This window comes from Desarmillaria tabescens, assembly GCF_030435595.1.
Source record: "Desarmillaria tabescens strain CCBAS 213 chromosome Unknown EV420scaffold_12, whole genome shotgun sequence".
In the NCBI taxonomy this organism is placed as follows: domain Eukaryota; kingdom Fungi; phylum Basidiomycota; class Agaricomycetes; order Agaricales; family Physalacriaceae; genus Desarmillaria; species Desarmillaria tabescens.
In genome coordinates, this window is record NW_026848311.1 from 201,022 (window position 1) to 224,673 (window position 23,652).

General features: G+C 47.6%; 5 protein-coding genes across 5 annotated transcripts; 1 reads left to right on the forward strand and 4 right to left on the reverse strand.

Moving 5' to 3' along the window:
- Window positions 1-23: 23 nt before the first annotated feature.
- EV420DRAFT_1306347 (glycoside hydrolase family 10 and carbohydrate-binding module family 1 protein) lies at window positions 24-2,122 on the reverse strand (the record flags this gene model as incomplete). The annotated part of the gene is made up of 16 exons (XM_060468491.1): window positions 24-131; window positions 188-367; window positions 420-496; window positions 549-598; window positions 650-702; window positions 756-816; window positions 863-899; window positions 995-1,055; window positions 1,110-1,165; window positions 1,221-1,326; window positions 1,386-1,409; window positions 1,465-1,499; window positions 1,552-1,588; window positions 1,640-1,748; window positions 1,806-1,851; window positions 2,047-2,122. The coding sequence occupies 16 exons, from the start codon at window positions 2,120-2,122 to the stop codon at window positions 39-41; spliced, it is 1,101 nt and encodes a 366-aa protein (XP_060332478.1). The 3' UTR covers window positions 24-38.
- A 2,792-nt stretch (window positions 2,123-4,914) lies between these two features.
- Window positions 4,915-5,457, reverse strand: EV420DRAFT_1640985 (uncharacterized protein; the record flags this gene model as incomplete). The annotated part of the gene is made up of 1 exon (XM_060477173.1): window positions 4,915-5,457. One exon carries the CDS (start codon window positions 5,455-5,457, stop codon window positions 4,915-4,917), a length of 543 nt encoding a protein of 180 aa, XP_060332479.1.
- A 2,623-nt stretch (window positions 5,458-8,080) lies between these two features.
- Window positions 8,081-9,532, forward strand: EV420DRAFT_1640986 (uncharacterized protein; the record flags this gene model as incomplete). Its single annotated transcript, XM_060477174.1, has 4 exons — window positions 8,081-8,159; window positions 8,211-8,929; window positions 8,982-9,120; window positions 9,174-9,532. 4 exons carry the CDS (start codon window positions 8,081-8,083, stop codon window positions 9,530-9,532), a joined length of 1,296 nt encoding a protein of 431 aa, XP_060332480.1.
- A 157-nt stretch (window positions 9,533-9,689) lies between these two features.
- On the reverse strand, window positions 9,690-11,790 carry EV420DRAFT_1268025 (cytochrome P450; the record flags this gene model as incomplete). Its single annotated transcript, XM_060467418.1, has 12 exons — window positions 9,690-9,756; window positions 9,818-9,946; window positions 9,989-10,126; window positions 10,181-10,197; window positions 10,247-10,311; window positions 10,364-10,414; window positions 10,464-10,602; window positions 10,656-10,781; window positions 10,841-11,281; window positions 11,334-11,352; window positions 11,409-11,541; window positions 11,610-11,790. The coding sequence occupies 12 exons, from the start codon at window positions 11,788-11,790 to the stop codon at window positions 9,690-9,692; spliced, it is 1,506 nt and encodes a 501-aa protein (XP_060332481.1).
- Window positions 11,791-12,845: 1,055 nt separating this feature from the next.
- Window positions 12,846-15,064, reverse strand: EV420DRAFT_1670671 (FAD dependent oxidoreductase; the record flags this gene model as incomplete). The annotated part of the gene is made up of 10 exons (XM_060479053.1): window positions 14,618-15,064; window positions 14,466-14,569; window positions 14,377-14,412; window positions 14,104-14,332; window positions 13,917-14,047; window positions 13,798-13,866; window positions 13,614-13,745; window positions 13,408-13,562; window positions 13,276-13,348; window positions 12,846-13,220 (listed from the first exon to the last, which is right to left on the reverse strand). Exons 1-10 carry the CDS (start codon window positions 14,727-14,729, stop codon window positions 12,846-12,848), a joined length of 1,416 nt encoding a protein of 471 aa, XP_060332482.1. The 5' UTR covers window positions 14,730-15,064.
- Between the last annotated feature and the right edge of the window lie 8,588 nt (window positions 15,065-23,652).

Here is a 23,652-nt window from a genome sequence, read left to right on the forward strand (position 1 = left end):
AAACTACGATAAATTCAAAAGAACGGGAAAACATGCATTCAAGACAGGTCAGATATAACCGCAGTGTACGCCACCTTTGGCTGGTAGCTGCTGTCGAACAACAGAGGTGTCGAGCTGGCGCGCCAAGAGTTCTGTAAAGGAATTAGGTAAAATCACTGGGAAACTGCAGGGAAGGGGGTAGACTTACAACATCACTAACTCCCCAGCTGGTGATTGAGACGCAAGCAGAGACGGAAAGACAGGCATCAACGACGGTGGTATAGTCAGATGCGCTCGCACCGGCAATATCCAGCTCGGTGATGGCAACATCTGTACCTGCCCCTGCCAGGGCTGTCAGAGCTGCGACTGCACCGCTCGAGCCGCCAGCCTACACATGATCAGCGACAGATCCAGGCCCGAGTGCACACACACCAACGTACCGATAAGTGCATCTGTGTGCCGATACCATCGATCAGCTGTTCGTCGGCATTGATCCGCTTAACAAGAGCAACCATTCCTGAGCGACAAGGTAGAAGAAATCGACGGAAGGAAAAGCAGTAGAGACGAACCTTGGACCTTGCCGTTGTTTGAGTCGAGGTTGTAATCGTTGATGTATAATCTATACCCCTCGAGTGTCAGTAAGAAACCAGGGGAGAAGATTTAGACTAACTTTGCTGTAGGATCTGCAGCTCTTGCAGCTTTGAACGCGATGGTAATGAAGGACTTGAGAAATTAATTAGTAACACGTCACCGGTAATGATGGGATAAAGGTATACCTCCCCGAGAACGTTGTAGAACACACTCGACCGAAGAGTACCGTCTTCATTTAGGACCTCACTGTGGATCGTCAGAAAAAGGAATATCGCCGGGAGAACTGACCTACTTGCAAACATCCCACTGATTTTGCATTGGTGAATCAGCTGCTTGCCGAAGTGATAGCAAGGACACGTACAGCTATTTCCGAAACGCGCTGCGTTGAACAGTGAACAACGAACAGCAATCAACAGGTACTCACCATAGAGTTTACCAGAGTACTGCCCAGCTACATTGGCGATATGTGTTTGAATGACAGACGTCTTCGTGATGATACCTTAACGTATTGCATCACTGATGTATGGTTCTTCGCTCACCAGGGTGGCCGCGTCCGTAATAGCAGAGACCCACGAAGGGAGCTGAGAGTGCCACACTAAAAAGATGCACATATCAAATTGCTGAACTCGAAACAGGTGCTAAAACCCAACCTAGAGTATGACCACGGATTTTCTTACTGTTCGAGACAGACCAGTTCACTAGATAGTCGGACTCAGAAAAGGTGAAGGTTCCTTGGGTGCTTTCGGTCGCATCCCACTAATAGGCAACGATAGTTGAACATAAGTTATAGATGACCTGAGTGTAAACCAAACGACCTTCATGGAATTCTCGGGAGTAACCTAAGGTTTAGGCATGGTCAGGCAAATGTAAAGAGCCATGAGAAGCCCAACGTACCGCCCCGAATTCGGATTTTAGGAGGGCTTCGTTCGCTGTAAAAGTGTTCCAGTTAGCATGTCAATTCGAATCAGGAAGGTAACATACCGGAGATGGTTATGGTACCTTGGTCGGCTGCAGCACCCTAGAACAGGTACTTAGCATTCTACCGGACGGTGATTCGTCAAGAACAAACCCAGAAGAGTTTTCCCTTCGCGGTGAACTTAGTATTGAGGCCACTCAGTGCTGTGGAAGATGTAGTCGAAGAAGTAGTGGTCGTCGTCGCGGAGCTGGAGGGCTGACATCTAGAATGAAAAAAAATGAGCATGTAAGGTGTAATCGAGTTGCGGAGAATGTCATACTGAGAATAATAGTCGTTGAGATAAACGCAAGTAGTTCCAGAGTCACCTATGTATCTTAGTGTAAGAACGATACCGCGGAAAACGTCAGATGGAGCTCACACGCGGTCTGGCAAAATAATAATATCAGACTGGTACCACTTATATGGAGGGAGAAAGGAACGTACGCTTCCACTGTATCCGATTCCACCACCTTCACAGCAATCAGGTCACAGAGCTAAGTGTCACTGTAGAGAACACGTACATTGACCCCAAACCGAGACAGCGCTGACGCACTGCAAAATGCCAGCAAGAGAAATAACAGAAAGGAGTACGAGCATAATGAGGGAAGGTTTTCTTTGCCAGAACGGAGGACCCTGGATGATATATATCGATTTTGAAGTCGTTTAACCGAGCGAAATCATGGGGCCACAGGAAACGAAACCGAGTACAGTTATTTACCGGTCATTGCAACACCATGGTTCAATGAAACACTTAGCCTCTTGCTCTCCCTCCCTTCATCCTTCATCATCAACTTGTATTACATTGCTGATGTGTATTGTATCTTCATGTTCTGCAGTGATTCTTCATATGTGACATGAATAATATTCCCGAGAAATTGAGGCTTCTGTTCTAAAAATATCTATTTTCTCATGAACTCAAAATCTGACCTGGAAATGTGTGTCCTCCATCTGAATGTAATCACCCACAAAGGCCTCAATAATGTTAATGACCTTCTGAAGAACCTGTGTGACAGGTTTGAGACCAAGCGGCCATTATCTGAGGAGTCTAGGGCATAAATAAAAGTGCGGTTCTGCCAAGCCATCACCTTTGATGGACAGTCTGACAGTCCAATGCGTCCATTATTGCCCTGCTGCCTCCGAACTTTATTTCTCCTCTTGTTCAATTTTTTACTATGCCTGGACATGCCAAATCAAACTCGAAAAAGTGTCAGATTGCTCACAAATGCCATGACCAGCTAATGGAAAAGGCAGTCATTGCAAATGATTGCATACAAGAATGAGCTTGTCAAACTACCTGGTGCTCCTCGGAAAGGTGCAAGAAAAATCTGCAAAGATTTTGAGGCTGTATATCAGAGAGAGACTGGAAAGGAGATCTCACTTTTCTATAGCACTCGAGCGATTCCGAGTAGCTGACTAATGAGGTTTGGGTATATGGGCCGGACTGTTTCAATGACTCAAAATAGCCTAGAATACCCACGCCACGATAATGCTGTGAAAACGGACTTGTACTCGCACCTTTGAGCATCTTTTTTTTACTGTATCTTATTGTTGTATAGTATTACACATTCTTACATTCAAACCTAGTCAAAATTCCCAACCAATTGGAACCTACAGTAAATATCCAGTTTTGCTGTTTCATTGACCGGTAAATAACTGTAAAGGTGACGGAAAAATGTTGGCCAGAGGGTGCTTATTGAAACAAGCAATGTGAACCTGTTAATTTCCCGATATTCTACCTTCGGCGAAAGTAGCATTCTGATACGAACAGGTGCACCAAGGCAACCGCCTGAAGCTCATAAATGAGGAGTGCCTGATTGACACCAAGTTCCAACAATATCATGATCCAAGAGCAAACCTGAGGCCAAGGCCTGAGGTCTACACATCAGGAAAACAGGGAAGAAACGGAGAAATAAATGTTACAAGGAAAGAAGCTTGTCTCTATGCGACCATGACAGACGAGAAAATGAGGTCGAGAATCAAAGTTGACAATCGGGAAAGCGGCCCGGACTCAACATGCGTGGGAAGGAAAAGTTGGCCGTGGCCTTCCGACCGAATCCCGACCTATTCCGATTCATTTCCAAACTTGAAACCATTCCTTGAATCTCAGCTGGGCCCTGGCGAGACACACGAATATGCCGAAGTCCAGCATGATCCTGAATAACCTTGTGTTGACAGAAAGACGGCGATCAATTTTACCGAGATGCGACAGCTTGTACGTGCACTTTTATCCTTTCGAAAGCTCAACGTCAACCTTCATTGAGGAACTTACCGTAGAAATGGTCATCGCTGACGTAGATGTCTCTTACTTTCCTCCGTACTACACGCTGCAGATCCTCCGAGAGTGCTGGATACTTGTCGTCATCGGACATGAACAATACAACAAATTCAATATATTGACAGTCGTCGGTATACGTTACTTTTTGGTCTATCGTTTCATAGAAAATCTATGAAAAGAAAAGAAAATATTTGAAGTCGACGCAAGTTATCGAATAAGCCAGGTTATTGGTATGTATCTTTGAATTTTACTAAGCTAATGCAAAGCATGAAGGTCTCCTCAGGTATAGTCCGGTTGACATCCAATTCCAATCCCATTAACCGGGAAACTACAATACTCGAACGTCACTGCCAAAGATCATCCGTTTGAGTGATGGCCATATCAGCTGAGCATTTTCAGCGGCCCCTTTCTGGTAGTGGGGCATCTCATATTCCTCTATGTTCGGGAACAGGACTACTAGTCCCGACTTCCGTGGCACCGGATTATAGGAAATGTGCGGATGGCAGCCCAACCTCGTGACCTGTGGCAGGCAAATCGTCCCGTCCGTCAACGACTCCCATTCATCATCCTTCAAAGAGCCCATCGGAAAGCTCACATAGTGGATAGCCTGCCGCCGTGCAATCCAGGTAAAAATATCCCGGCAGTCCGCCCCGTTGCAGCCTCGCCTTTCACAGCTTATTGAAAAGTTCAATCGCACACGTTGCAGGTTCTCGCACTCTGCAAGGTCGGGAAGGAGGCCCAGGAGGAGTCCTGCATCAGCCGATATCGACGTCAAGCTATGCAGAGCCTGAGGGAGCCTGGACAGGGACTGACCACCGCGCAGCTGGACATTCCATCCAAAAGTGATGGATTCGAGAGAGGAATGCTTTGAAAGAAAGTGAGATAGGTCGCTCTTCCGCATAGAGCTTCCTTCTACTTCTAAGTGGCGGAGTCTGGGAAGACTCGGGAGAGAGACATCGATTTGAGGAAACCGCCTTGTGGATTTGATGAGTATCGACAGTTTCTCCACTGGAGATGCATTGGCGGAACGGATGTGCCAGTCTACAACGACGTCGGATGTGGGGTCTATGAAAGCTGTTGTCAATGTCGTCAGTGGCGGCGGATTGAACAAGCGTTAGTTATTTTTCCTTTTCGCCGTGTCCAGCAACGCGGCCTTCTTATCGTTGTACGGCGTCAGAAACGAAGCAACGCATTTAAGCTCTGCGAGCCCCGTGAGGAAGGTGTTAAGCTTTTTCAATTGTGAATCTGTTTTCATATCAGACCAACGATTTTGGTAACCAACATGGACGTGCACAGTGGGCCGTTCGGACTCGGGGAACCTTTCGATGTAGTGGGTGAGTAGACGGAGCTGGCCAAGGTAATTATCGCTGAATTTGATGTTCATAACAGGGATTCGCGGCGGGTTAACGACCCATTGGCAAAGGTCTTTGAGGCATACGATGTTTGGGCATGTGGTGTGGTGCCCACTGCATATCCATAGGTTGCTGTACGATTGAAGATACTTGTTGAGACGACCAAGCGACAATGATGCGACAAAATCGTTCAGTCTCCGGCAGGCGTATGCGATTGAGAGGCGGTCCTTCTCGTCGATTTGTTGCAATATGATGGACAGGAGCTCATTTGGAAGAGCAACCAATGAAGCGGGAGATCCCGACATCTCTTCCTGTTCTCCTGTTCTCTTCTTTGTTTCCATTTTAATAATTATGATCAGGGCCCTGTGAATGAGTGTACACAAAAACTGGCGACACGGAGAGCGTACAGTTCTGCTGTGGATGTTCAGAGCAGGTTTTTCAGGGGGGATTGGGGCCTAGAGGGCAAACTGAGACAAGTCTCAACATAATAGCCATGTGAGTGTCGGTCCTCCAATAATTCATCTCTTATGGAGGATTTTAGTCATCGTTGCAAATTTTCGAGCACTTATTTACAAAGTCTAGTAAACATTGATCTGCAATCTAAAGGTGCCTCCTATGTTACTTCGCGCGAACACGCTCGTAAATGAACTCGACAGATGATCCGGATGAGTGTCTCTAGCTTTTGTCCTGTAAGCGATCGGCTTGTTGCCTGAAGCACCACCACCGGAAACCGAAGTGAAAAAGAACAAGCGCGCATGTATCACGTGATCGTGATTCGTCTTCCACCCGAATAATGGCTGGCCCGAGGAGCGGAAAACAAATGCGAGATGATATCATATTTCGGCATTTTCCCTTTTCTTTCATCTTTCAGACCAAAGATGAGTCGACAGCGACGTACGTCAAGGGTAAGCATAGCTTCTACGGTGTTCCACCACATGAAATAAAAATACTTACCTATCTTATTGTCTAGTTTCATGACCTTCCGAGCACTATCGCCAGAATCAATGAACTCGCATACGAACCGCTATCCACGAAACACAAAGACATTCTTCCCAGATATCTAGAGACCTTTCGATATTACCTCTCCACTGGTAAGATTCCTCCCCTCACTGACACGGATGTTGATCTATCGACCGTTCGAGCCTGTTTGGGAGCGTTTACGAATGGTATATTGGTCCTGGAGGCTAGGGAGAAGGGAGAAAACGTCCGGCGTCCAGTGGGATTTGGGAATGAGTCATCTCTATGTGGAAACCCGTCTACTCTTGGGCTCTTTATTTCTTTCAGTCATCCAACATCCTTTCGGGCAACACTAGCCTTGCGCAGGAAGAGAATGTCACATCCGTTGATGTGCTCGGTAACGGGCAGCGCGCAAATGAAACAAGCGTCTAGATCGTCAATCTAGATACTAAATCACACACACACACACACAATCACCAATGTATATAAGTTCGAGGGTGAGTACGATAGAAGCACTCGTGATGTACTTAGATTTAGATAATCTAGTGGGGTTTTGCCTGAAAACAACTTCAATTCTTCTTTCGATGTGTTTTACACAAAGTACACTAGTCCGCGATAGCGGGGTTTTATGAACTTGTTTTGTAAGGTATAGTCGAGCAAGTTATGCTTGTTTCGACGTTGTCTAGAAGAACTTCTAGCAGACACTTCAAATAATCAAACAACCAAAGACTCCGAGGTCTACAAAGAGTGCAAAATCACTCTACAAAGAATGCTCAGGTTCTGACTTCAAGTACAAGACTTGCAAAGAGTACACAGACTCTGGAGTTCCTTGAACTCGACGATTGTTCGAACTTAAAGTGTTCTAGGGCTTATTTTACTTCAACTAGATGAGGTCTTTTGATTTAAAGTCGACTCAGCACGTCTAGATCGCTAATCTCGGAGAGAGAGAACATGAGGCCTTTGTCCACGGAGCAGTTCAATTAACTAGCAAGGTGCAAACACGGGGACGGCTCTACTTCCTACTTAACTCTTCTAGATTACTGTAGTCGCCCTTATGGGTTGACTTTGGTAACTTAATTCACTTCAGTTGAGGATATGCAATAAAAACCAGTGATTGATTAGGTAGCTATACAGGCTACTAGCACAAACATGGGGGGAATGCTTTCCTGCCATTATGCGTCTAGTCGCTGCTAATTTATACGATTCATGTTTTAGGTATAGGAGCCCGTATCTACAGTAATTATGGTACGAGCTTTGGAATTAATACAAACGGTGAGTCACTATCCTACAAGTATCGCGCCATTCCGTAGTTTCTATTCAGTTCGATGCGACTGTGCCGGGTTATTCTGTCGCTGAGGAGTGCCCTACTAGTCCGTGGGTGCTCCTTCTTCCATCTGCAAGGCCTGCCACACGCCGTATGTATTGAATACTGCAGTATGCGCAGGATCTCGAGGATGTAACCACCGATTGTGATTGACTGCAGGTCTGAGATTGTATTCTGTTGATCACTGCGTGATCAAGGTCGGTCATCTCAGTACCCAACGTGGCTATTCATTCTTCCAAGGTTATTCCTTTCCTAGCCTGAGTTGATCTCGAAAGCTGATCTGTTTCTCGACTTAGCAATTTTTCCTGACAGGTTCTTTCTACTCGTCGAGGTGACAAGGCATCTAGTTCGTTCCATTCTTCAACTTCTTGGTTTTTATACTCCATACAGACGAGTCCCCGAGATTTGACTGTAATAGTCTTGTTTAGGTAGGGCTTAGCTTGGCGTGTTGACGGCTGGTAGAATTGACTCTTCGAGATGTTGTTTCTAAGTCCGTTCTGTACTGCCGTGCTTTCATTCTTTATGTAGTATTTAGCTACCAGTGCGAAGCCTCCACTGTAGCCCTCTGTACTGCTTGTAGATTGCATAAACTGATGTAAAATCGCAAAATCTACGGGTAGCCTGATACCAGGCGTATCACCGTCACCATGCTACTGGCTTATATGTCTGCCCATGCAGATATCTGCCGTACCATCATATCAAACACGCCGTTCCTTGAGACCGTTTGTAGGTTGTGGATTTTTCTCGGCCGTAGCTGTGAACATCCAGCCTATCCAGCTTTTAGGAAGCTTATGCATGGGATGCTCTCCGTAGCGCAAAATGATCCGTTATTATCCACCGCGCTGCGACCCGTCTTGATCAGTAACCCAGAACAGGTGTCTAAAGTCGTGATACGATCCCTCATCACAGAAATTCAGCGGCAGCCCACTAACTTTGAATACCTCCTACATGCCATAACCTCATTTCCAGCATTTTCTGAGGCCTCCGGCGACGTCCATAACTACTTGTATTCACATGCGGCGCCGTGGTTATGTCGCGCCATTCGCTTCATCGTATCCCGACGTGAACCGTATTCATCATTAGATCTCGCCGTAGCCGTACGTTCTCTCGAACTTGGCTTCGAGGCGGTGTATGGTTGCTGCTGGTCCTTCATTTATACCTCGGTCACAGCCTGCGATCACCAACTCCTCGAATCCGTTTTGAAGGTTGATCGTTTCGTCCGTATGAATCAAATCAAGCCCGGGGATGCCAAGATCTACGATACAATTGAAAAATTGTTAACATTGGCAACAGTCAACACTGTATATCGGACATTCCTGCGCAGAGTGCGCTGGGCAATCGGCCATGCCGTCAAACTTGAACCTGACCTTGATATGGATGGGCCGATCGCTAAACATTGGTTTCGTTTGAAAGACGTGGCTACGGAACGCGAGATTGCCAAACAGAGATATGATCTTGAGCATGACAAAGGTCTTCGTCTGTGCAATAACAAAGAGGTTAATAATCTCATTTTCTATATGTTGGCGCTTGACGCGTTTGAATTCCTAGTGTCCCAAGACGTCGCGCGAACCTTCCCGACGGTGCAGTGGTTGTTGGGTTTGGTTTTATTGCTCCGAACAATGCCAGAAACTTGACTGGGTCGGAGATCATCGCAAAGCGTGTAAGGACATACAAAAGAGCCGAAAGAGTGGGTACTCCTTCCTTCCGGCATCCACGATATGTTTGCTAACATACTTTCAGCCGATGGTACGCATAACACATGTGCTAGGGATCGCGACTTACAAGGAGAATGGACCAAGCTTGAAGCTCGTCAGAACCTCCGTCGTTTGATTACCATGCGCAAGGCAGACATCTTGAAGAATCCCGCAGCAGAGAATTACCCTACTGCCGTTGCGGTGAACTTTTGTCATGAAGATGGGGTAAGAATTAGTAGTATTTCCAAGGACGAGGCGCGCGATATTATGGGCCAAGAAGATTGGGATATGTATACGAGGGATGGCCACAAGGTTGTAATTCTCATGGAGGTGCCTTATGGAAGGATCTTTCCGCTGCGTACAGTATACCCACTCGGTGCATGTGTTCCACTCGGTGCATCATAGAGTTCGACTTACATGATCTTATGTAATAGAGACACTGTACATATAACGTTACATCTCGGTGGTTGTACACTGATGTATTCACAAATCATAAGGATGAGCACCCGTGCGCCTATATATGGCCTAATTGCAAACGTACCAACTCTCAAGATGTTCACCTTTATTCAAGCAAACTTAATACATTATCCGACCTAGGTTTGATCTCGCATTGCAGCTTATCGGGCACCCTTTCACATATGAAAGCAGAATGAGTGCCCAAGGAACCCAGGAAAAGAAAGATGGACTTACCTGAATACCGAATTATTGTATCGTACCGGAATATCCCCTGCGTCAGGCTTCCTGATATCCAACACGGCGATCATTGAGGCGATGAGGAGCCATATGGAGGACTCGGAGAGGTCGGCACCGGGACAGCGCCTAGCCCTGGTCAGTACCATTGGCATCTGAAAGGATCACAACAAATACCTTCTCCCAAAACCAAAAACATAATTCCGGGGATCCTGTCTTGGGTCGGGGACGACGCCGGGGACTGGCAAGAATCGTTCGGGTCTGAAAATTTCCGGCTCAGGAAATAACTGCTCATTGCGAAGTATGGCCCTACGGGTCATCAATCAGGCAGGGAATGAAGAAGTGGCATGGAAGATGCGATACCATATGTTGACAATAATCTAGCGAATTATGAATGTCGTTTTGAAGCGAAGCGGGCATTCGACGTACGAAAGAACCTTTGGGGATATACATCCCACGGTATTGGTCATCTTGTCGGACACAATGAGGTAGATCTAGACAAATTTTGAGATGGCATGCGGTGACTAAAACGATAGAAACACGCACTCAGCGGAACGGGTGCACCCCAACGCCATACTTCCAACATGATCGCGTCCACTATGACGGTAGTTCAACAGGAATTCAGCAACATAAAAGGTAGAAGTACCATAAGGTAACGCAGGTCTATCATTCAGATCTGGAAGTCGGTCAGGTCCAATAACTTGGTCGATTTCTGCTTGAGCTTTCTTTAGAACGTCGGGGTAGAGCATCATGGCCAGAATGAAATGAGACATTGTTGTCACAGTCTATAAGTCCTAGTCAGTAGGAGCGTTGGCCAAATATCACGAAACTGTGTTACCGTATCCGCACTGGCAGCGAACATCGAGTTTGCACTGTACTTGATATTCTCTTCTTCCGAAGAGTTGAGGGGCTCGTCGCCGCCGAGAATGTCAGAGCAGAAGGAGGGAAGGATCGTTCCTGATTTCTTAAGAAAGTAACGTAAATTCGTGGGATGTAGGGTATGAAAAGCGCACAAATACCTACCACTGATGCCTTTGCTTCCTCGAAAGGCGCATCCACAAACTCTCTCATCATTCTCTTCCATAGCATCGCTTTCTTCTTGAATCCTGCCCCTGGCATCCAGGATGGAAGGTATGCCATCACCGGAAAGACATCTACTAGCCATATCCCGCTTCCGGCTACAATGCGGTTCGCAAGGAGTTGTACACATTCTTCTGCTTGAACAAGGAACTTGTCGTCTGTACTGCGCACTTGATAACCGTACCCGACGGACAGCACCAGACCTCCAGCGTATTTTCGCAGGTGTTCAAGGTACTGGGAAGGCGAGTTGATGAGTTCGACAAGGAATGAGTTGGTCGATGCTCGAATTGTAGAGTAGTAAGCAGGTATACTTCGAGAGCCGAGAGTTTGTTTGAGGTAGCGCCGTTGTTGAGTGAACTCAGAGCTATAACTAAGGAACGGGAGCTCGAATAGGGACTGTAAGCGCTCTGAAAATAGACCATATATGAATGCATACCAATTTCCTGCATCCACATCTAGTAGATGACATTGGTTGGAAACAGGCGCAAAGAGAGATTCTGAGTACACGTACAGGTCACCAACCATTTTCAGCTTCGGCTTGTCGGAGTACATCGCCCCACGCTTTTCGAGGAGCTCGAAGGCAGCATCTGGACTGCTAAGAAATATAACGCTCCATCCAAAGACATGGAGGTAACACACGTCACCTGTTAATGAGAAAATGCCATCAGAAAACTCATGATTGATACGTAAATACAAGAGCAAATTCTCCAACCGTATTTGTCTGCCCATTTCGCTGCCTTCACCCAAAGTTCTTTGGAAGTGAAGTCACCCAGATTTCCGAGAATTGGGGTGGGCTTAGGACCTGGAGGCAAATGCGAGGGATATCCTGATCTCCGATTCAGCCATGTTATCAAGAAGAGCGTACTAGCAAAAGCGAGAAGAGTAGCGATCATTTCCAGAGCGAGATACAATGCTGCTGGGGTGGCAGAGAGAAATTAATTTATATATATTGTAATTCTCACCCTGACGGGGAACAGGAATGTCTGATCCATAAAAAAAGGAAGAATTACTGATAGACGATGGTTACTGCCCTTTAAGCCCCCGTGTGATACACCTCCGCGAGAGTTGTATATCTGACACGCTGCTAGCGAGATAGAGTCGCCGTATAAAGTAAGCATTGTGCTCACCGACAATTAGGTTTCAGCCTGGACGAGACTAGGGCGAGCTGACATATTGCCCAACCGATAAATTGTTGCGCTTATCAAAAAGTTTTGTAGCGCCACAGGAAACCGATGCACGCGTGAATACAGCTGCATTTTACAGACTTGGTTTCGCCGTCTGACGGCACCTGGAATTTTAGCGCCATTGTGAGAAAATCAGGACGGAATTACCTGAACTTCGATTTTGTCTACGGTAAACGCGGAACCCGGGTAAGTGCTAAGTGAATAAAAGGCAGCAAAGTGTGAGTCAGTAATGTAGCAGTCCACACTCTCGAACGCAGCTGAAAGCATGGATCTGCTATCAGGTGTATCGCCTACGCAGCGCTGTAGCTACAGAGCGGCTTGTTACGTATCTCGCCGCCTCGTGTTTGAAGACGTTAGAAAGGAGCCCGATCGGGAACTGCCGGAAATGTCCCCGCTGGCGGTGATTCCCATTTTAGGATAATTCTAGGCTAGACGAACCATCCACCAACACTCCTGTCTTGCTTAAGTTTCCGCATGAAGAATACGCATAGAGACTCTGGGAAATTATCCATACAGTTTCCGTCAAGTCAAAAGCACAGTTCTTGCGAAAAACAGATTTCTGGCGAGAGGGATTTGAAATGTCAGTATCCAGGTAACTTTTTCAGTTTGGCAAACCATTTCCGTCCGCTCTACTTGACGCTGAAACAACTCAGGAATGCAAGTCGACAAACTAAGATAATCGAGAAGTCGTAAAACTCACTTACTTCGTCGGATATGTAAGGTTGTAAAGGACTCCTTTTCTGGATTTGTCGAGACAATTGATGTTATATCTTGAATCCCCCCGTCAACCACATAATACCTCTAGGATCCACCCTTTTCCTCGTAGCCTCCATCCTCCTCAATCCCTCCTCACCGTACATATCTTTCACTGGAGTACCATCGATGGCGTAATTCGGGTACCTCGGTGCGCCCGGTACGCCGAGCTTTTCCGTAATCTCCCTCGCAGCAGCGTGAAATACACTATCTTGGCTCTCCCCTAGCCACTGAAAGCCGAGGTTAGTAGGAAAGATAGCGCGCTCTCGCGAGCCTGGGTAAGCGGAGGAGTTTGCGGGAGCATGAGTAAGGATGGTAGGAAGGAAAGGCTCAATAGAAAACGAGATATCGGAGGCTCCATGTGTGAATAGGATGGAGGCCGAGTTCTGAGATGGGAAGACAAAATTATGAATGCATATACAAGAAGAATATGGGCCTCACGTTTAGCTCGTTGATGAGACCTTTGATTGTCGATTCTGAGTATTCAAGCACGGGGATGTCATTAGATACAACTCTAGTAGTTCACGTGGAAGGTCAGCTATAGAGGTTCGCAGTTGGAAGTTATGGGCGTACCTATCATAACCAGCCGAAAGATTAAAAGAGATAATAAGGTCGTGAAACGAGCGAGACTTGATGTCCTGAGACAAAGGTGGCAGCGCAAGGAAGTCATCGAAGATACCACTCGGAGGAGTCGGGCCATCGTAGAACATCAGAACGGACAGGGATAGCTATAGTGACGTAAGGCAACATCTCAAATGACGAAGTGCACCGCAAATTACCTGACTGGTAGAGCCAGAATACCCGTACATCATAATCATCACTGCTTTGGGATCGCGGACTTCTGAGGAGAATTTTGCAGATGCAGCCGTAAACGCAGATAAATCATCCATGCTATACATAGCGCTTCCTCCCTGTAGACAATATACGTCTGGAACTAAGAAGGAAGTTGAATACTGCACATACCCAGACGGCGCTTTGTGGAAATGCCTTCAAGGTGAACCGAGTGACAATTCCAAAATTATTACAGCCTCCCTACCGTCAGAAGTATAAGCTCCGGAAGTTGCGAACCCAATGTTGCGTACCTTTAATGAAAAGAATAGGTCCTGGTCACTACCTTCGGTTACAGTAGAGAGGGTGCCATTCGGTAGCACTAGCTCGTAGGCGACCACATTATCAATAGCTAGGCCATACTGGTTGGTGTGCCATGAATATCCTATTTTGTGGCGATCAGGATAAGAAAACAGAAGAGACAGGTGATCAAATATATACCACCGCCAAGAGTAAAGCCAGCCACACCGATCCCGGATACTCTTCCCCCAAGAATGTTAACATTTTGAGCGTTCAATATCTTGTAGACGTCGTCCCAAATATTACCGGCACCAATCACTGCCGTCTGCGTCGTGGAGTCGTACGTGACTTCATTGAACCGTGTCATGGAGATCTGAACGCCCTTCGTAGATGAGAAGCCTTGGTTCGTGGCGTGTCCACCACCTTTGACCTATAATAATAAGATATTGCAGTCGGAGTGATTTGGAGACATACCCCGAAGGCCGTATTTGTCTCTCCTAAAATACATAACTAGACAAATCCATGTAAATATCAGGTACGAAGAATAAACTCTACACACGCACAATGATACCGAGGTCCTCAGCTGACCCAGGCTCCACACTGCACAATGATTCCTGTGAGCTTGAGATTGCATAGTGCGCATTGTCCGCTACGTATGATGACGATCCTGTAAATGGTCAGCCAGACAGCAAACGAGGGACGGATGAATGGCAACCAGGATAGTAAACGTCTGTCGCGGACGAAACCTTGCTGGCGATGCGAGGACAGATATCAAGACCCAAAGCAGTTCCCAATAGACTCAGGACAGACGTCGCAGCGAGAAGCATATGAACGGGGGCAGAGCCGGAAGGCGAAGAAAAAAACAGTATCGTTTGTGTGCCAGCTTATAAGGTGTTGTTAAGGTTTCGACCCTCGAGGCCTTGGCTATGTCTGTCCAGCATCACAGGATAGAAAATTGACAAGCTAGGTGATCCTATGATTGGCATTTCTGTCTCCGAAAGCTGCAAATTAATAAGTGATCTGGTCGAGAGTTCTTCTGAATCAGGACTCAGGAAAGGAACTGATAAGAACCGCATTATGGAGATAGAAGGCACCGGAAAACAAACGTATGTAAGTAGGACGAGATTAAACGCCGTGGCTTCGTCTTCTCCTTGACCGCCCGAAGCCTACCGAAGAGACCAGGCTCACAACTACTCAGTATAACGCCATATCTTGCAATCCAACAGAACTGTGGTGAGGATGGGCCAGAAAAATGTAGAACATGATAGCCCTTACTATGCATAGGGCATGGGCCCAAGGGAAGGACATGAATCTAGATTGCGTTGTAGATGTCCGCCCGTTTACGGCCCGCAGCAGCGTTCGATTTCATTTGCGAATAATATTCCCACGCAAACTCTTCCATCAATTTTATTACATCCGGTATGCGTCCTTGCCTGTATCTCTTCCTTTCTGTTTATATTGCAAATACAAGTATATCCGAAGCTTTTGATTGGAAGAGCAGCCTTTTGATGCTGCGCACACTAGAAGATAGGGCGGTAGCTGAATAGGCAGCTCGGGCAGAAGACTAGGGAATCCCACACTATACGCTTGGTAGTATACGTGTGTGGCTTTCTTATTTTCTAAATTACAGAATCTTAGTGCTAATATAGATATATCCTCGTTTTCTTTTCCCCTCGCCTCATACGTTTCACGACTCTAAACCAACTCAGAGCACCGAACGTGCTTTGATACTTCATTTCTGCAGCTCATGTGTATGATAACCGGAATGATACAACTACACCCGGCCTTCTAACTTCTAAGTGCTAGAGTGATGTTGTCAAAAAAAACTTATTTGGCTTCAAGCAATAGATCCGATCGATATGTTTGGGTAAGTGTTAGCGACCGATTACACAAACAAGATTAAACAACTAGGCATGACTCGCACTTCGGTCAGGCGCCTTATGTTGCTCGCAGGTTTGCATGCAGGGAGCTATCGCTTAGTTGAGCGAGAGTGAGTTCAGACTAAGTTATCAGGTGAATAAACTTTAGTTCAAGACTGAGGTTTAAGACCTGCAGTCGAGCTACTTAAATACAGTTTGGGTCATGCTAAATATACTACAAGAGTCTGCAACGGTGCGATAAACACACTGAACCCTCATGGGTAATGCGATCAAGTCCGGAAAGTTAGCATAGCAGGATTACGAGAGAGCTGATAAGATAAGATAGGACGTGAAATCGTAATATTACCCCCCTGTTAAGGCAGTCGTCCCGACTGCGGTATAGCTTGGCTTTGGAAGATAGGCTCCTACAAGAGAAGGTGTATTTGGTTTTACCAGGTATTCTTGGATTGCCTGTACCAATGGATGGTCAACTTCTGATTCGGTTACCGACTCCGTTTCTGACCAGGAGTCGGACTCGTCGTTGTCCTCCCACCAGTCCGCGGGGGGTCGAGTGATGAAGGAGACTTGTTCGAAGTCTTCAATCGCCTCTCTTGCATTACTCAATTCTTGTTCGTCCACCCAAGAGTTTTCTTCTCTCAGGTATCCCTTCCATTTGATGAGGTATTCAATTTTGGTGCGTTGTTTTCTCCCTCTTCCCATGGTTCGCTCCCTTCGGTCCACAATTTCTTCCACCTCGTATTGTTCTTGTCCGTTTACGAGGTCTGGTGGAGGTGCTATGGGCTGTATCTGGATTGGGAACTCCGGTGGATGATAGGGAGTTAGGAGGTTTTCATTGAAGCGATCATGAATTTTCCAAGCAGGGGGTAGACGTAGTTTGTATGCGGAGGCGCCATGCTTGGATATTACTTTGAACGGTCCGACACGTTTGTCTCCTAACTTCTTCATTGGTCGAGGAAGATGTAAGTTAGTGGAATCCAACCAGACCTTGTCTCCCGGTTGGTACTCCATTGCTGCTCGTTGATGTTTGTCATATTGTCGTTTCATGACTTCCACTGCCTTTTCCAATGCCTTTGTCGTTTGTTCATGCACCTTTTGTATATCCGCCACGAATTCTCTGGCTGCGGGATTAGTTCCTTCCTTGATTGTTACTGGGGCAAGGTGTGGTTTCTGCCCGTGGTTGATTTCGAAGGGAGAGTAACCGGTTGCGGAGTGCTTCCGGTTATTGTGTTGGAAGGCGGCGAGAGGTAACCACTCACTCCAATCGTTCTGCCTGTGGTTGATGAATATTCGGAGATATTTTTCAATCTCTTGGTTTGCTCGCTCCGTTTGTCCGTTGGTCTGTGGATGATAGGCCGTGGATGGGTTTCCTTGTATGTGGAGCATCTCATATAGTTCCTTCATGAATTTTGACACGAATTGGGGTCCCCTGTCAGAGATTACTTTCTGCGGCATTCCATGTTTTGCCCATACATGATCTCTAAGGATTTTGGCCCACCCTGCCGAGGTCAGCTCAGTGGAGCATGGTACCGGAATTACTTCTTTTGAGAATCGGTCCACGATCATGAGGATAGCATTGTAACCGTTTGAGTCTGGCAGTTTGCCGATCATGTCTATGGTGATATGTTCCCATGGTTGTGTTGGTACCGCGTGTGGGTGTAAAGGCGCTCTCTTTCTTTAGGTGTTTGTCTTGGTTTGCTGACAAGCTTCGCATCCCTTCACATACTTTTCCACATCTTGTTTCAGCTTGGGCCACCAGTAATTGCGCTGAACGAGTTCTTTGGTTTTTTCAATTCCTGGGTGTCTGGCTGTGATGTGGTCATGATGTATGGCAATCAGCTCTCCTCGTAACTTGGCGTCTCAAGGAATATATAGTCATCTGTCGTAGTACATTAACCCGTCCTTCTGGGTTATGCCTTTTGGGTGATGGGTGGATGCTTCGATCCCCTTGTCCCATCTGGTGATGTCTCTCAACGCCATTCGTATCTTTTTATGTATCTCTTCTTCTTTGGGCATGATGAGGGCTTGGAACATTTCTGGTCTAAGAACAACCATCTCGTCATTGTCACTCCCTTCTTGGTCGTGATCTGCCCTTCGGGATAATAAATCTGCCTTCTTGTTTGCTGTTCCGGGTTTATGGTGTAGCATGAAATGATACTCCGCTAGTTCAGTTACCCATCGAGCCTGGTGACGATTGAGTTTTTGAGGCTTCCAGAAGTACTGTAGGTTTTGGTGATCCATCCATACTTCGAAGTCTTGGTAGGCTCCCATAAGGTAATGCCTCCAGTCCTCTAGGGTGAGCATGATCGCAAGGAGTTCTTTGTCGTATATTTCGTAGTTCCGTTCTGTGACGGTCAGGGCCTTGGATAGGAATGCCACTGGTCGCCATCTCCCCTCTTGTTCTTGGGACAAGACTGCTCCTATAGCTCCTTCACTTGCGTCCGCTTCTACTCGGTACTTCCCAGTGCGATTGGGTACGGCTAGTATGACCTCCTCGGCCAACTTCCTTTTGATCTCTTGGAAGGCATTTTCTTGGGCTGTTCCCCACGTCCAGTCTGCCTTTCCCGTGAGCTGGGTCAGGGGTCGTACGTGTTTGCTGTAGTCCCTTATGAACCTTCGATAAAAGTTGGTGAATCCCAAAAACGATTGTAGTTCTCGCTTCTTGGTGGGTTGAGGCCATTCTGTGATTCCTTTGACCTTTACGGGGTCCATACGAATGGAGCTTTGACTGATGATTACTCTGAGATATTCTGTTTCCAGTACTTCGAATTCGCATTTTTCCGCTTTTAGGAAGAGTTTATTGGCTCGGAGGATGGCTAGAACTTCTCGGACAACGCTGCGGTGTTTGTCTTTGTCCTTGGTACAGATCAGGATGTCATCTAGATACACAGTGATGTCTCCTCTTGCGATCTGTTCTTTGAATATGTCATTCATCATCCATTGGAAGGTTGCTGGGGAGTTGGTGAGTCCGAAGAACATCACCATGGGCTCGAATAGCCCTCTGTTTGTTCAGAATGCGGCCTTCCACTCGTCTCCCCCCTTGATTCGTACATTGTTGTATCCCCACCTTACGTCTAGCTTCGTGAAGTATTTGGCATCCTTGAGTTGATCCATCAATTCTCCGATGAGCGGGAGAGGGTAACGGTTCTTGATGGTCATCTCGTTTAGTTTGCGATAATCTTGCACAGGTCGGAGCTTTCCATCCTTCTTTTTGACAAAGAAGAAGGGCGAGGCCATTGGGGATTTGGAAGGTCTGATCCTTCCTGATTCTAGGTTTTTGTCCAGGAACCTGTCCAATTCTTCCTGTTCAGTGAGATTAAGGGGGTAGACTTTGCAGTCTAAACTCGCATTCGCATTGGGGACCAATTCAATAGCATGGTCCCATGGTTTTCGAGGGGGTAGCTCATCAAAATTTTCTTTTGCGAACACGTCTCAGTATTCCCGGTATGGTTCCGGTACTATTTCCTCGAACGTCTTCGCCTCTTTGCCTTGATTTGCTTTAGCAGCTAATTCGTTCGCCTTACTTCCCATGGCTCGAACGTGAAAGGCTTCTTTGAAGTCCACAATCAGGATAGTGTCTCCTTCCTCTACTTCTGTTCCCCATTGTTGCTCCGGGTCTTTGTCTGGTAATTGAAAGGGTATTTTGCGGCAGGAACATCGGACTAGGGATACCATTCCAGTTTTCCAATCTATGATTGGGTTATGCCTTTTGAGCCAATCGTGGCCTAGAAACATCGGTATGTTTCCTAGGTCGACGACGGCGAGCTCAACCTTTTCATGATGGTCCCCAATGGTTAATCGGAGTTCTACTATCTCCGTTATGTCTCCTCCTTTGTTGCGGCTGCCGTCTGCGTTATAGACGGCTTGTGCTTTGGAGAGTTTTACCGTGTTGAGCTGATGTTCTTGCACGAAGGACCGGTTTATACAACTCCCGGTGCAACCGCTGTCCACCAAGGCGTCCACCACTCGTACTTGGCTGGTATCCAGGGTTTCGAGTTGGACGCGGATGTTGACGCTTCTTCCCCTTCCTCCCCGGATATACTGTGGGGGAACACATAGATCTTGCATGTTTTGTAAACACTGTTCTCGTTGCCTATAGGTTTCCCTGGAGGACCCGATAAGGTCTAATACGAGGTCTTCGTCCACCTCAATCAGCCGTCGGGGGTGCACCCACATACGTAGGGTCGCTAGTCTTCCTTCCATGGTTTTCTCCTGTCTCATCTTTCTCCTTACCCATTCGGCGCTGTGTGGTTTGAGCCACCCCCTGTCCCACTTGTCGTTATAGTACTCTTCTTCTAACTCCGTCACCTCATAGTCTTCTGGGTACTCCTCGGTGTGGATCACCGGGTCTTCCCCTTGTTTCTTGAGGCTTTGTCGGTAGCTGTAATTGTCTTCCTCATCGGGCACTTCTTCGAGTGAAATGGTATTTTTATTGAAAATAGGGGAATCACATAATGGTCCCACCGACCCGCCCACTGGGGAACACGAGCCCCCAGTGCCATTATGTGTTAGTGATGAAAGGGGTAGACATACCGTGTGGGAAGGGATGGGATCCCCGGTTGTCTTGACTGTTGTTTGCGGGGCAGCGGTTTTCTTGATGGGGATTCGCATTCCCTCTTGTGGCTCTGTCGTGTCAGGGTAGTTGGCCGCATAGGGCAGGTGCACATGTTCTGCCTTCGGGCGAGGTCCTGCATCGTTCCTCTCCCGCCTGGAGGCGTCCTTGCCCACTACTAGCTCGGCCGCTCTTCCTCCGTTTTCTGTGCCAGTACCTACCTGCCACGGAGTGATGTTGACCTTGATCCCGTGTGTCCCGCCGCCTTGCACAGCATTCGCCGCTTGTGCTTTCGCACCGGTGGCCAAGGATCTTGAATGGGGTTCTTCTTTGAGCACAGTGGAAATCCCCTGTACACCGTTGCTTTTATGCGACTTGTTAATTTCATTTTGTGATTGCATGAAAACTGTGATATTGTTCGGAGATACTACAAGCGATGTATTAGTCCGACCTGCGGGGTTCGAGAACGCACCACTAGATGAAATTAAGTCCTTAGCCGATGCGCATTTGTCGCTTATGCTGTCGGCTCGTCTTTTACCTCCTCGATCTTCGATGTTGACGCCTCTTGTTCTTCCTCCTTCACTACTTGTTGGTACATGGTGCGGATTTGAGCTCGAGAGAACTTGGGCTGGTGCTTGACCAACCACGTACTTTCGTCCTTGGGGCATTTGTTGTCTTGCTTCCGGTGTCCCTTGTGACCGCAGCAGAAGCATCATCCCTCCTTCCGTAGTCAATCTATCTCCATCGGTTGTCCCTGGCCCCCGTACGTGGTTCCCGTTCCCATCTTCTTGTCACTCTGAGGAGTTCCGGAGTTCCCCGTCTTCCCTTTGTTTGGCGTTCCCTGCGTTCCAAGGTTTCTGCCGGCATCCTCCGCTAATCCCACTCGGTAATTATAGTCCATTTGTTCTACTCGGAACTTCCATTCTGCATACGTGCATGGTAACGCGGTCCCAGTAGCGTGTATAGCGGTCTTGACGTTCTTCCGGATGGCTGGCTTGAGTATTTTGATCATGTACTCTTCATTGTGACATTTTCCAGACTCCTTAGCTAGCCGTTCGAAGTCTCGGAAGAACTCCTTGGCCGACTTGTAGGTGTTTTGTCGTATGTGTTTGAACTCTTGTAATTTGAGTTCTATTTCCGCATCGGCCCGGAACTGGTCTTCCATGGTCTGTCTGAACGTCTGCCAGGCTGGGTAGTGCAGGTATCCACATGTTTCGTCGTAATATTCGTCCCTGACATGATTCCACCAGTGCAATGCTTTGTCCGTGAGTCGGAACGTGCAGAACACTACCCGATTAGGGCTTTGTCCATGCGCGTTCATTGTGAATTGCTGAGGAAACACATTGAAGTAGTCCTCGCATTGGTTAAGGAATCGGTCCACGTCATTGGACTCTCCCTTGAACTTTTCCGGTGGTTCCGCCAGCTGTGGCTTCACCTGTCCCCATGGGTTTGTATTGGCTACTCTGACTATGAATGGCGGTGGCGTGTTCAGTGGTTGTACAGGGTCCGCGGGAATGGGGATTGCTGCGGGATGGGGTAGCGATCGTAATGCGGGGTTGTGATGTGGGGATAGAGGTCCTTGCTGTACAGGGGCCGGTACTGCAGGAACTGCTGTTGCTGCCACTGCCGCTGTGCCTGCACTTCCCGGTGTTCCCGCCACCACGAATAGCTGACTAGGGTCGACGTACCCTGTCCTTTTGAGAATGGATAGGTGGCTTAAGTCCACCGTGCTTCCGCTTGATGTTTCGGAGGGTTCTGGTACCGCGTACCGTTCTCCTGGTTCTGTATAGTCGTCTGGGTGTACCTGGTTCCACAGGATGTTTGTATGGAAGATCGTCTCCTGATATAGCACTTGGCTTCCCACCGGGTTGTTTTTGTTCTGTTGGAAGTATCTTCCTTGGATCGATCCGTTCCACGAGAGTTCTCGTGGTAATTTCTTTTCGGTCCAATGCAGCATTTCCAAATACGTCATATTATCGAGTTCGGCCTCAGTAGGCTCCTGAGCTAGATCCTTCCACGAACTCCGGGATGATGTCTTCTTCCCCATACTCTCCGACCCTATGCTGCTGCTGTAGATCGAAATTGGCCCTGTTCCAGGGTTCTCGTAGATTTCGCCTTCTTCTAAGTCCGATTGGTCGGACTCACTCGAAAGGCTCTGTGCTTCCTGTGACAATTCGGTTCCAATTCCGAATGATTCTTGCCCACTCATTGACCCTGAGTATGACTTGATCGAAGTCGGGTCTTCGGGGTCTATCCCATACCCAGGGTGCAACAAAGGGGATGGGGGCTGTGTGGGGATGTTCTGGTGCGAGGGGATAGATGGCATAGGGGATGACAGAGGCAGGGGCTTCAATTCCCTCGTACATGAGCCACACGTCGGCGTAGTCCTGTACTTGTCAGCATACATCGCAGCTGGCGTCGGCGTCGTATGTGGGCTCACATTGGTCGAGCTCGGTAGTTGCTTCTCCGGCCCTGTCATTGATGATAACCGGGGTGTTTGGTCGTGTAATGAGATTGAGGTATCCTCCCTCGTCGGAGGAGGAGTCGTCGCAGGCGTAGTAGTTGCCCCATGTCTCTCCTCTTGAGTCCAGCCTTGGAGGGGACCAATTGTTGCACGGCCCTGGGAGCTCGTCGCTGTCGTTGTCCTCCTCTGTATCGCTGCTTTCTTCATTTGAACTGCTTCCAGTTCCATCTTCAGCTGTTCCTCCTTCTCCCAGATGATATCTAAGCCCTCTTTGATAGAGGCGCTGTCTGTCTGAATCATATCCAGGGTTGGTGGCTGAGTTCTTGGTTGAGGTGGGGGAGGGGGCATTCCAGGGGTCACTTCCTTCGCTTTCCCCTTCGCTTTCTTCCTCGGTAATGGGAGAGAGAATACGCTTGTCCATCCCCCTTTCGTAGAGTCCTCGCTCTTCTTCTTCTTCAACGACTGGGCCTCTTTGTGTGGGCCATCCTTCCATTTCGGAGTTGGACTCGTCTGAGTCGGAGTCCTCTGTGATCCACTCATCATCGGTGATGAAGATGAAGTGAATGATGGGTTCGGGTCTGTCGTCGAGGTAGTCGGGAGGGGGTGTGTGCAGTCGTCTAGCCTCCGGGTTGGGGGCTTCGACGGGGATAGTTTCTTCAGAGACTGGCTCCTGGTTTCGTCGGTGCTCGTATCCATATAGGAATGCGAGGTAGGCTATGGCAATAAAGCCTTGTAGTTCAAAGAGGTCAGTGAAGTATTGTTCGATGGGGTTCATTCGTTACTGTTCGACAACATGGTTGTTGTTGAAGAGTAAGAAAGTCTCGAACTAATTGTTAGCGACCGATTACACAAACAAG